Source organism: Microtus oregoni, unplaced genomic scaffold (genome assembly GCF_018167655.1).
Source record: "Microtus oregoni isolate MIOR12 unplaced genomic scaffold, Mior012 000049F_ref0000343, whole genome shotgun sequence".
Lineage (NCBI taxonomy): Eukaryota > Metazoa > Chordata > Mammalia > Rodentia > Cricetidae > Microtus > Microtus oregoni.
In genome coordinates, this window is record NW_024543223.1 from 7134297 (window position 1) to 7147697 (window position 13401).

Below are 13401 nucleotides of genomic sequence, written 5' to 3' on the forward strand. Positions count from 1 at the left end.
CTGCTTTTGTGGAGAAGGTAGTGGGCTCCATTCCCACATTTCATTCCAAACACAGTGAACTCCCTCTCTCCCCATTTGCATCTTAGGCCGGGATGGAAGTCTCCCCATGCATTCAGAGTTTGGGATAAGTCACTGTGCACTGAACACCGGTATGTCTGCTTCTCTAGGGGGCTACTTCAGAGCCCAGTCCTGTCCTGACCCCAACCCTTCAACCATTGTCCTCGAGTCAAGTCCAGATTCTGGGACTCTGTCTCCCACACCTCTCTGCTCCTGGCTGTCAGCCTAAGATGGACAATGATCTGCCAGAGCCCAAGCATTAGAATCTTTAAAACTCTCTAGAAAACAACAACGTGCAGCCGTCATTGAGAACCCTGATCTGATCAGCACCTCCACCATGGGATAGCAGATGATGGGTGGGTGGGTGGATGTGAAAATGGGCAGAAGACTGGAGAGATGGCTCAGCCATTAAGAACATGTATAGCTCTCCCAGAGGACCAGAGTTTGATTCCCAGCATCCACATCTGGTGGCTCACAATGGCCTATAATTCTGGCTTGAGGGGGACCTGACACCTCTGGCCTCTGTAGCCACCTACACTTACGTACACACACACACACACACACACACACACACACACACACACGAGCAAGCACATATACATACAATTAACAAGGGGCTAGAGAGATGGCTCAGTGGTTAAGAGTGCTTGCTGCTCTTGCAAAGGATCTGGCTTTGTCTCCCAGTACCCACTTGGTGGTTCACAACCATCCATAACTGATGTGGGATTCCCCTCTGCATGCTGTGAATATGTTTTATTAACATTGGTTACTAAAGAAGCTGATTTGGTCTATGATAGGTTAGAATATAGTCAGGCGGGAAATCTGAGCAGAGATACATAGAGAGAGTAGGCAGAGTCAAGGAGACGCCATGTAGCTGCTGAAGGAGAAGACACGCCAGAACCTTGCAGGTAGGCCTCAACCTCATGGTGATACACCGATTAATAGAAATGGGTTAACTTAAGAAAAGAGCTAGCTAGTGATGTGGGATTCCCCTCTGCATGCTATGAGTATGTTTTATTACCATTGGTTATTAAAGAAGCTGTTTCAGCCAATGGCTTAGTAGAATAAAGCCAGGGAGGAAATCGGAACAGAGATATTGAGAGAAAGTAGGCAGAGTCAAAGAGACACCATGTAGCTGCTGAAGGAAAAAGATGCCAGCTACTAGCCAGAACCTTACTGGTAAGCCACAGCCTCATGGTGATACACAGATTAACAAAAATGGGTTAATTTAAGATGTAAGAGTTAACTAGCAATATGCCTAAGACATTGACAAAATAGTGTTGTAATTAATATAGTTTCTGTGTGATTATTCAGGTCTTGTCAGTCAGGAAGCAAAAAAGTAGTCTCCATTTACACATAACTCCATCTGGAACCTTCTTCTGATCTCCTTGAGCACCAGTCATGTACCTGGTATATATACACACACTCAGGCAAAACAGTTGTGCATGTAGAATAGATCTTTTTTAAAGGGTAGATGATAAACAGTTGTGTGATAGATGGATGATTGACAGTGGATAGATGAGACAGATGAGGACAGATGATGGATGGATAGAAGATGGATGGGTGGGTGATGGACAGATGGAGGATGGATGGATGGTAGGTAGATTCACTGCACTTTTCTGGGGTGCCAATCACCCACTACAACATGAAGGTGTTTGACCTCCTGATCCCTGAGGTGTTGCCCGGTGTTACCAGGGCTAGCAGGTCCTGAGCATCACGCAGCAGCCCTTCAGTGGCAATCATTCTTCCTGTCAGAGTCATCATGAGTTGCCGTGCCTTTGAGCTGGAACATTTAAACTGGTCCATGAGAACGGACTGGATGCTTTCCATCTGCTTCCAGAAAGCTCCCATCTGTGAAATGAGCATGAGAAGCAGGCAATGGGGAAATCTCATTCAAGAAAGAGTTCTGGCTAGTGTTTGGGAGTCACAGCTCATCCTTTACTCCCACCAGAGATTCTCAACCCCTCTGCACTTGAAGTGGGTTTGTCTTAGCAGTGATTATGCCCTATGGTAGGCCCTCCACTTGGCCCCAGCTACTGTGGGCATATTACAGAGGTGTTTTCTGCAAACACAGGGTACCATTGCCAATAAAAGTTATGAGCACAGTTTAAGGTCCAGATAGGTCACCATTACTCCTTGGGAACATGAGAAGTGAGACAATGAGACCCTGGGAGCTCCAGAGTCTCTCCAAGGGATTAAATATAGCCTAAAAATAAAAACTCAGGAGGCCACTATTAGTCACTGTTCTAGAAATACAAAAGAGCCAAATGGCAGAGAAGATGCTGATCGTGAAATCACTCTGCTTTTGAAATCCAGCTTCCCACGCCTCATCTTATCAGGACCAGAGCCAGGAATAGTCAATTCATGGTTTGAGATGTTAGGGGCTTCAAAGTGTGACAACATAGCCTATCTAAGCTTCAGCATCAAGGATGCCAGGAAGTCTGGTGACTGTCCTTCCTGGCATGCACGCTTGTGTCAGTTGTGTGCCTTGCTTGCTTACTTCTCTACCCTGAGGCAGAGCAATGGAACTAGGAAAAACCCAGATGTCACAGACAGTGAGCATCACTGGCTGTATTTAGTTCAGATTCCTTCAGGTCCACACTGATCCTGAACGTAGGTGCCACCATCCTGAGGGCTGATGTCCCAGAGGAAATAAAAAGGAGGAAGAGAGGGGAACTCTAACATTAACTATTGATATGATGTGACCAGCTGCTTCACGGTCCTGCAGCCAAGCCTTCCCCGCTATAGATGATATCTCTCTGAATTGTAAGCTGAACAAACCATTTCTCCCTTAAGGTGCTTGGCATGTATTTGGTCATAAAGACGAGAAAAGTAATTGTGCCCCTGGAATAAATGTCCCCAACAGACTTGGGCATTTGAATGTTTGGTTCTCAGTTGGTGGCACTGTTTGGGGAGGCTTTGAGGTGTAGCCTTATACTGGAGGAGGACGTTAATTGTTTAAAGACTTGTGCCTTTTTTAGTTCTCTATCTCTGCTCCTGTGAGGCCTTCAGCTTCTGCTCCTGCAGCTATGCCTTCACTCTGGCATCAAGGACTCGGACCCTCTGAAATCAGAAGCCCAATTAAGCTCTTACTCCTTTAAGTTGCCTTCCAGCCTCCCAGCTTTCCCCGACTGTGTCTGCTCACATATGGGCCATCATCTCTTCTGATTGGCCTCTCTCTGGCCCTCCAAGGAGCCTTTTCAGATCTTGATGTCTCTCAATCACATCTCAGCTTCCCTAGCACCTTTCCACAGCAGCACGGGAGCCAGATGGGTCCTTCTTGCTCACTGTAGCTGCCCTCAAGTCTCTTGGGAAAGGCCATTCTCAAGCAAACCTGATGCCCGCTACCCAGCACAGGAGGTGCCAAGGACACATCTGCTTCACACAGATCCACGGCCAGGAGGCCATGGAGTCAACAAGGGAAAGGCGTGCTCCAAGGAAGCCCTCTTCTGTGGCATGAGAAGCCAGTTCTGTGCAGCCAAGGTTTGGAGATGCACCTAGAATCCAGTCTCATTCGGAGTGGCAGTGACGTTGAAGGTTTAAAGGAATCATTGCCTTCAGTGATAAAACAGCCAGCTGAAAGTGTAAATGGATAAAAAGTTCCCTCGCAAATCTCTCTCTCACTATACCTTCTGGCCACCGAACATCCTAAACCGGGTCTCTGCCCCCGGACAGGACATGACAGTGTCACCTCTTTAATCTTGGCAATGCCACTGTGCAGAAAACAAGATCCCCATGGGAAAAGAGGGTAGCACCCACATTGTCTATGAGTTGCTCTGAGAGCTCTCTCTCCTTCCTCTCCACATCTGCCAGGGAGACGTAGCTGGAGTCACTGGTGCCCACTGGAGTCACTGTGGTCGCCAATCTGGCTTGAAGTCCCTTTTCTAACTCCTCCAAATCCTGGGGTGAGGGAGTAGAACAAATAAACAGAGAGAAACTCAGAAAACTCCATTTCTAGAAGAATGAATGTTCTTATATTTTGGCAAATATTTTATGAAAATATAGCTTAACAATAATGAGAAGTTCTGGGCACAGACTTATGGTTTAATGTTGGTTCAGAGAGCTGGCTCTGTGGGGGGAAGAAATTGCTAGATAAGTCTAGCGATCTGAGTTGGATATCCAGAACCATGTAAGGATGGAAAGAGAGAACCAACTCCACAGGGCTGCCCTCTGACCTCCACACATGGGCTGTGGCTTGCTCACTCACATTGTGCATTCACACACAAAAAGTTAAAAATGTATTTAAGGTATAAGGGGAAAAACTCTTTTACTTCATACAACATTAGACCTCAAGAATGAAGACAGATTTCCTTCTACATCCTCCATCCTCCTGAAACTATACCTAGTATTTAGCAAACAATCAAAAGTGTCATGTCTTTCCATCATTACAAACTCTTAGAAAATGTTGTGTGTTCTAGGGACTGGATGGAAATCTTCCTTCTTCACTCATATGTCCTTCCTTGGGGAAGGATTATGCACTACACTTCAAAGAAGAAGTGGTATTGGTGGGTTCAAGAGCAGGAAGTGTAGTTTAGCTTGCCAAGGTTCCTTCTCTCTGGGACAGCATCTTCAGGGAAAGTCATTGGTCCCGTGTGGTCTCAGCACAATGAACAGGCAGCACCGGCTCCACTTCTGTGGGGAGTCTGACGTGGTCCAGCCCTTCTTGTGATGAGATGGGCAACTGTATCAGTTCTTGGATGTTGTTAGAAAGCAACATCCAGGTTGACAGCATTTCTAGGTCTGCAAAGGATCATGGAGTACTCTGTGTGGCTCCTTCAAAACCCAATGTGGAGGACAGGAACGGTTTTAGCTTCTCTGGAACTGTGTTTTCAGGTAACCAAAAAGATGTGGGGCCAACTTCTTCAGGAGATAGATAAAATGCTGAGACTGCTCACCTACAGATATCGCCTAACGAGACTACCAATCTCCCCCTCCTCATCTATACCTAATAAAGATGCTGAGGTGATGTGGAATTCCCTTCTGTATGCTGTGAATATATTTTATTACCATTGGTTAATAAAGACGCTGATTTGGCCTGTGGCAGGGCAGAATAGAGCTAGGCAGGAAAACTAAACTGAATTCTGGGAGAAAGAAGGTGGGAGTTAGAGAGACGCAGCAGAAATGGGTTAATTCAAGATGTAAGAGTTAGTTAGAAATATACATGAGCTAATTGGCCAAGCAGTGTTGTAATTAATAGTTTCTGTGTTTTGGGTCTCGGCAGCTGGGAATTAACGAGCAGCCTCCGTCTACACTGAGGTTCCAGGGTGCTGGTGGTAGTAGGTGCCCTCTATCTGAGTGAGCACACTCCCAATCTGGTCCCGGCTTTTCTGTATATGTGTCTGTTCTTTCTTCACTCCCTTCCTGGCCCTAGTTAGGGCTCCAGGACCCAAGCTGTACGTCACTGCAAGTGTCCTTTCTACATATACATGTTCTCAGATCACACTGCACTCAAATGTATATTATAAAAACTATTTTATGCATTAAAGGAAAATATTTTTATGCGTAAATTGATATGATTTATTATTTTAACATTTGAGTTACCTTGAGATACAGGCTAAAGACTTACATGCTCTTGTTTTGAAAGTATCTTCTGGTATAATTCATCATCAGGCTTCTTTTTGGGAAAAACATCCAGGAGGCATGCTTTAAGAATCTGAATGAACACCTGTTGGCAGGAGGGAAGTGATGAGAAAAACATCTGAGAAGGGCCCCTTCCTATGACATAGTTATTGTTGAAGGAAAGGATTTTATATCATGGTAATGGTCTGACCTGGACCAGGTTTTATGAAGTTTCTAAAGAATACTTCTCTCCTTCCTTTCTTTCTTCCTCCCTTCTCCCCAGCTTCCTACCTTCCTCTCTTTCTTCTCTCTCCACGGATCCTTCCATCCTTATACTATTTACTCAGGGCCTACACTGCGCAGTGCCCTTCCTGACCCCCATTTCCATGTGGACTTTCTCCCTCTTAAGAGAGTTAGAGACACCTCCAAAGAATTGGGAGGTGCAGAGTCTTCCCAGACTCCTGCCTCTACAGGAGGAGACGCTCCATAAGCCAAGAAAGGCTTTCCTAGAATAGGGGATCCCCAGGGAATCCTAGAGGGTACCATCCCCATGGTGTCTAGCCACTCTCCTGCAGGAGACTTTTAGCCAGGTAGCATGATGAACCCCACTGTGGTGAACATTCATACAGGAGACTGTAGATGGTCTCCCAGGGAAGGGCCGCTGGTCCTCTGGGCATCACATGCTTGGTTTTCTAAGAAGCGGCCATACAGTTTTCTACTCCCTCAGCAATACATGCAGTATCTGGCCCCCGTACAGCCTCAGCTTTTGTTGCTGTTAATGGTAGCTACCAACTTAGTGTCTTTCCCTCACACAGTGTTCTCCCTACCCTGTGTACTCAGCAGGTGCAGCAGGAGCTCACCTCTGCCATTCCTGCCCCAGATAAGTGATAAGTGGGAGGCCATGTCTTGTCAGCAGCAATGGATGCTTCACCACACCCAGGGTCCAGACCTCACCTCACCACTCCCGTTTCCATATCTGCTTTCACCCATATCTGTGCCCTTCACACATCTGGGCTCTGGGCACACAGGGAGTCTCATATCCTCATCTGGTCCCCAGCTCAGGGAGAGAAAGCAAATGACCACCTACCATGTGCTTCTCTCGTCTCAGCGCTGTGTCTACCTGAAGCAGGTCTTTCAGAAGAAGGCTGCGAACACATAGGTCAATATCCACACTGAACCATGGGAGAGAAGCAGACAGGTCCAAGGGTAAGAAGCCAGAATGAGGAAAGGATATTGGTCTCTACTTGGTCTTCATGGTGGCCCTGTCCCCTAGTTCATGTTCCTCACATACACTCAGGATTAGAGAAGTCCAGACTATGGCTAGAAGCCTCTGCTGAGGGGACAGTGTCAAGACAGCTTCCAGACAAATGCATGCAGAGAGAGAGAAAGTCGGAGGAGGAGGCTCAGTATGTGCCCTCTAAAACCTGTACCTTTTGTCACCACGGATCACCTTTTCTTAGCACAGACATCCTCAGGCCTGTATGACGGGCAAGGAAGTGGCTATGAGAGCAGAGGGCTGAGCTATTACTAATAGACACAGGCTGCCTTGGGGACCCTTTTCTTCCTCACAAACAAATGCATTTGGATAAAAACACTTATCCACATTCCTCTGAACTCTGTAAGTGCAAATGTAAGAATGTGGTCCAAGCTAGTCTCCCTCAGCCCAGGGACACCTCCCATGGCAAGAGGTTCCAAGTCCCCCATTCTTGAGCCAAGGCTGTCCCCTGTTGTGGTGGGTTGAATGAGAAGACCTTCATAGGCTCCTGCTTGAATACTTGGTCCCCAGCTGGTGGAACTGTTTGGGAAGGATTAGAAGGTGTGGCCTTGTTGGAGGAGGAGTGTCACCAGGAGCACACTCTAAGTTTTCTAAAGTCCATACCATTCCTAGTTACTCTGCCTTTGCCTCCTACCTGCAGATAAGGATGCAAGCTCCAGCTGTCACACCTGCCTGCCTGCTGTCATGCTCCCAACCATGGTGGTCATGGAGTCTAACCCTCTGGAACTATAAGCTCCAGTGAACTCTTTCTTCTATAAGTTGCCTTGATCACGCATCTTTTCATAACAACAGAGAAGTAACCAAGGCACCCAGGTATTCCTGGAACTTCAGGACACAGAGGCCTGAGGAAAACTGCCAATTATAACCCTGTCAGCAGACCGCAAAGTGAGTCTGGTGACATGGCACCTGAACCTCAGCGATAACCTGGCATATTACTCTTTCAGCATGGTGAACTTGGCAAGTTACTCGGCCTCTCTGTGTCTTCTTACAAAGTAGGGGAAATATTGCCTGATGTTTATGGATCACCAAACCTGGTCCAGGCCCCTTTGCGACGCAACAGAGGCTTAGCAATGAGCACAGGGATCAGGCCCTCAGCTTTCTGGGACAGTTTTTGCAGATGCTGCAGGCTTTGCCAGGGATGTTTGCTGCACTACAGTTGCTGGGACATACCAGTGTTTAAACAGCACTCCCTTGTCACCTCTCTCCAGGACTCAGGCTTGACTCTGTAACCCCAACTTTGATAAACACTATGTGACCAATGGTAAAAGCATCTAGGTCCCCAGCTCTGACACTGTGCCTCTGTGGGTCCATGGCTGAGCCATTTGACTTTTCTAGACCTGCACCGTCCACTGCAGCTCCCTTGCCCTGCACTTGCTCCTTACCTCTCACAGGCCAGAACCTCAGGGAAGCTGCCCACCCGGAGGAAGGCACAGTGGAGGATCCTGTCATCACTGTAGGCTGAGTGCATGCTGGAAGAGGAGCTGCCATCTTCCTTCCCAGCCTGGCTCAGGCTGCCCAGGCTGCTGGCTGGTGAGGCCTCTGCTGGCTGGTGGGGTAGGTGGGGCAGGATGGCTGCTGCCTGTGTCAGGTTTTCATGCAGTGACGGGTGGGAGGATCCATCAGCCAGAGGCTGGAAACAGAGGAGACCTGACTGAGCTGACCATTGGGGTGAGTGCACACAGACCAAGCTTCTGCCCCAGGACCATGGTCGAGTCCACACCTGAGGGACCGAAGCATGGTTCTTCTGTTTCTGCACTTGTCACCATGGAACCAACCCTCTGTACCAGGCTACTACTCCTGAGTCATTAGGATCTGTCCCTAAACATCCCTGTACTCAGTGCTCCCATCTGCCAAGCCCATGATGATCTCCGGACAGCAGCCTACCCTCCCTTGTGTCTGCGGTGGCTGGCTCAGCCCAGAAGCCCCTTTGACTATGTATGCTAAGCACCTACCTGTCCTGATGATGGTCATGCTTGCCACAAGCCTCAATGGCTCCCACTGCCCACCGACAAGCCCGTGTCTCCTAACTAAGCTCAGTGTGACACTAGTCACAATCTGGTCCCTGGAACAATTGGAAGTACTCAGTTCTCTGTCTAGCCCTGTCGCATGCTGCTGAGCCTGCCCACACAGGCTGAGCTGGCCCCTGTTCCAGACCTCTGCAGGTCTTGCTTCTGGGCCCTTCTAGTCTGAGCTGCCCTGTTGGAATCTGCAGTTGCTGGGGCTTGTCTTCCTTGGGGTCTGCTGGGTTCCTGAGCTTCTTGGCCATTTTTCTATGTCCAGCTGCTGCACTGTGGGGGCAGGGGGCCAGGAACCTATAGGTTTGCCCCCAGGCAGTGAGGATAGGGTGTGTGTGTGTGTGTGTGTGTGTGTAATTGGACCTCTTTATTTCTCTTCCCAGTGTGACCACCTTGAATACATCTCCTTTCTGTTTTTTACTACTGTTGTCTCTTTAATGGCTTCCTGGGGATGGGTAAGCTCCATTGTCCAGGCTCTGACCCTAACAACTCCAGCATCACAGCCAGATGCTGCTCATCCCAAGGTTTCCACAGGGAGTAGAGCCTGGGAACACCCTCTGGTGCAGAAAGTCGCTGACTGAGCAAACCATGGTTCCGAGCCTTTCCACACAGTCTTGCCTGGAGTCCAAACAGCTAGCGAGGCAGAAGCACCCCTGTCCCTCATATAACAACACAGCAGGAAAGCCTGAGTTGGGAGTCAGAATGGCACCCTAGAGACTCAGAGCATATCTTCCCGAGGGTCACGATGCCAGTCCTTTTCCAAACACTCTTTTCCAGGACACTGTCCACAGGACATCTCATGGGCTCAGCCCCTCCCTCTCTTAAGGCTGCTTTCTACATAGAGCCTCCAGCCGATGGTCTCTGGTCACAGACATGGGTGCAAGACCTGTTGCCACGTGTATAGGGTGGAGCTGGCCTCCTCCTGCAGGTGACCTTGAACAGCCCATTCACCTTCTGGAAATGCCACAAAGTGGAAATGCCAGCTGTGTGACAATCCTTCAGCCTGGTATAAGTGTGTCTAGGAAGTATAGCCTCTGGCATTAGCCCTGAGCCATATGGATGAGATAGAGCTGGGGCCTGAGGCACCCAGAGGGAGGATAGCATCCCACTGTGGGGGTAGCTGCCTTGCAGATCAAGCAGCTGTAATTCCGGACCTTTCTGTGGCCCCTGTTTGCCCACATAGAATGGGTCAGATTTCATGATCTGATCCATTACACACCAAACTTGCAGACAGGATGGAAACCCACATCTGATCCCTGCCCTCCCATGATAGGATGGAAACCCACATCTGATCCCTGTCCTCCCATGGAGCCCGGCACATTATGTAGAGTAAACTTCACTGCTAAGATGGGACTAGGAATGCTCACCCGGAACTTCTGGTTGATAGGATAGACAACCCTGGCTTTCAGTGCAAACGCTGTGATGTTGCTGCTCAAGGGTGGGTCACACTCCTGCAAAAGAGACAGAGAGAGTGAGTGGCAAAGTTAGCTTTCTGCCATTTTAAGGACAGATGGTCACAAGTCTCCAAAACGTCACATTCCACCTGTAACAGTGGACACAGGCAAGAACCATGACAGGCCATTTGAATCTTTGCAAGCAGGATGGATGAGTAGGTGGGTGGGTTGGTCAATGGTGGACGCAAGAACGAACAGGATGGAGGAACGGATGGGTGCATGGACGGATGAAGAGAATGGTGGATCCACCAATGGGCAGACAGAGAATAGGTGAGTGGACAGGTGGGTGGAGGGACAGATGGGTGGGTGGATGAAGAATGGAAATATGAATGTGTGTTTGTACATATGTATGAATGTATGATGAAGGGAGAAATGAATATATAGGTATGTGTTCTTTTACTGAGATAAATGCCATCACCAAAGCAACTTGGGGAGGAAAAGATCAATTTCCCCTCAAATATCACAGTGCATCAGGGCAAGAACCTGGAGGCAAGAACTGATGCAAAGGCCATGAAGGAACACTACTTACTGACTTGCTCATTCTGCTTTCTTATACTCCAGGACCACCTGCCCAGGATTATCACCACCCACAATGGGCTTGGCCCTCCCACATCAATTACCAATTAAAAATATGTCCCACAGGCTTGTCCACTGGCCAATCTGGCAGGGGCATTTTCTCAACGGAGCTTCCTGCTTCCCAGATGACTCTAGTTTATTGTTAGGCTGACATAAAACTAGCCAGCATAGTATGTATAGGTAGATAGATAATTGGAGCATGGACTTATGCATAGATATGTGGAGTATGGATGGATGAACAGATGGAATAATTTAATGAGTGGATGAATGAGCAGATTCATAGATGGGTAGATTCATGAAGAGATAAATGAATGGGTGGGTGGGTAGGTAATGGATGTCTATATAGATGGATGGATGGGTGGGTAGATGGACAGATGGATGGATGGGTGGATGTATATATGTATGATGGGTGGGTGGATGGACAAATAGATACAATATTGTGGGCTATTAGTTTAAGATGTGTTACATTCATTTATGCTGTGGGATATTTGTTTAATAATGCAAAGATGTGTTGCATTCTTTTATATTGCATTTGTTTAACTCTGTAAACCTGTGTTACTTTGCCTGCTTAAAACACCTGATTGGTCTAATAAAGAGCTAAACAGCCAATAGCAAGGCAGGAGAGAGAAATAGGCAGGGCTAGCAGGCAGAGAGAATAAACAGGATGAGAAATCTAGGCTCAAAAAGAGAAGAGCAAGGAGTGAGCAAAGGAGAAGAGAGGAGAGGACGATGCCAGGGGCCAGTCATCAAGCTAAACAGCCAGCCATAGAATAAGAAGTAAAGAAAGATATATAGAATAAAGAAAGGTAAAAAGCCCAGAGGCAAAATGTAGTTAAAGAGAAACAAGATAATTTAAGTTAGAAAAGTGGGTTAGAAACAAGCCAAGCTAAGGCCGGCATTCATAAGTAAGAATAAGTCTCCATGTACTTATTTGGGAGCAGGATGGCAGGTTCGCAAAGAGTTAAAAAAAATTACAGGTACACAGACAAATGTTTGGACAGACAGACACTATCATTTAATTTTGATTCTTGAGTTTTGAAGTAATTAGGCTTTTAATACCTTGAGATGGATTAACAAGCATCTCCTGAAGGATTATGAACCATCTTCAATGGGAGAAACAACCACATAAAGTAACTGACCTTGGAGGCATTAGTCCTCACACTCCACGGTGCAGCAGGGTTGCTGGAGCTGATAATATCTCATATATTTCAACTGGATGAGTTGGAACTTTCCTAACTCAGAGGTGACAGGATAGTACTCAAGTCACATGTTACATGGATATTATGACACTGCACTCCACTGATGCAGATGATTATATGTGCCAATTCAAATGTAACAGTGTGGCACTCTGGGTATAAACACACAGGCAATGTTCACACGGGGTTTTGGAATAGAACCTTAAACAAGAAAGGAATGGCTGGATCAGCCTCAGTCTGCCCATTCAATCAACAGAGAGAGGGTCTAATATTCAAAGATAACAGGCGTGAAGCTTCCAGCTGACTTCCTGGAGCTGAGATGACACTAGGCCCTGGGCAGCTGTAACACTGATGTTCACCAGCCACAGAACCTAGTGGGCATTGCCTCCTGAGAAGCCACCTCTGACAGCGGGAGGGATCAAACATCTCTCACCCTGTTCCCTGGCATGCTCTGCACCTCTTCTGAGGGCTTTACTAAGTTGTTCAGGTTGGCCTTGAACTTACGACCCACCTCAGCCTCCAAGCAGCTGGATTACAGAGAGTACCAGATTTCATGGTCCTCTGCCCTTTAAAGCTTCATTTAACAGATGTGGAAGGAAAGGAGAGGAAAGGGATGAAATGGGAGGGAGGCATGGTTTCTCCACCCACCCAATAGGGGACAGTCACACACTGCAGAGATGTAAAAGCAATGGATGGGATAGGCATGACTATGCAGGAGGCAGGCAGAGTTGGGGTGCCTATGGAGGCAGGCACGATTGAAAAGTCTGGGTGGGACTCCTGGGAATAGTCCCGCTGTGAGAAGCTCTATCTGCGAGGATGCCCATGTGGCTACCTGTATCCTCCAGGACTGGAGGGGAGGTCTGGCCTGCTTGGCCTGCTTTGGCTGGGAGATGGAGGACACGAGAGCCCTAGGCATGTGGAAGCAAGGACAGGCATCTCCTGCCACCCGGACAGGATCTGGAGACCCCAGCTTTTCACAGTTGTCCTCACTGAACGTAAAAGCTCCAAATCTGATGGTTCCCCAGGAGATACCATGATCCAGGAAATGGTTGCTGTGCAAGGTTACAAGGTAGAACCTCAGCCCAAACCAGGCAGTTGTTCAGAAAACTGGTGGCGGTGTCACCGTGGAGAGAAAAGCTGTTTCCCCCATCGGCCCTAAGGTGTTCTTTTTAGTCCTGCACAGTTGTCCCTATAGGCTACACCCCTCCTTTTCATTAGCGAGGGTGAAAACAGAAGATGCAGGCTGTGGGGCAGCAGCCCTCAGAAAC

At 47.9% G+C, this 13401-nt stretch overlaps 1 protein-coding gene across 2 annotated transcripts in view; it reads right to left on the minus strand.

Annotated features, from left to right (window-relative positions):
• Positions 1-13401, minus strand: part of Evc (EvC ciliary complex subunit 1) — a 37525-nt gene that overhangs the window by 17536 nt on the left and 6588 nt on the right. Inside the window, exons 3-8 of one of the 2 annotated variants that reach the window (XM_041636448.1) lie at positions 10275-10358; positions 8275-8522; positions 6704-6788; positions 5624-5722; positions 3817-3957; positions 1750-1908 (exon numbers count right to left, since the gene is read on the minus strand). In XM_041636448.1, the coding sequence (XP_041492382.1) occupies positions 1750-1908; positions 3817-3957; positions 5624-5722; positions 6704-6788; positions 8275-8522; positions 10275-10358 (816 nt within the window). The remainder of the gene's footprint in view (positions 1-1749; positions 1909-3816; positions 3958-5623; positions 5723-6703; positions 6789-8274; positions 8523-10274; positions 10359-13401) is intronic. The other variant, XM_041636447.1, reaches the window with a different exon arrangement.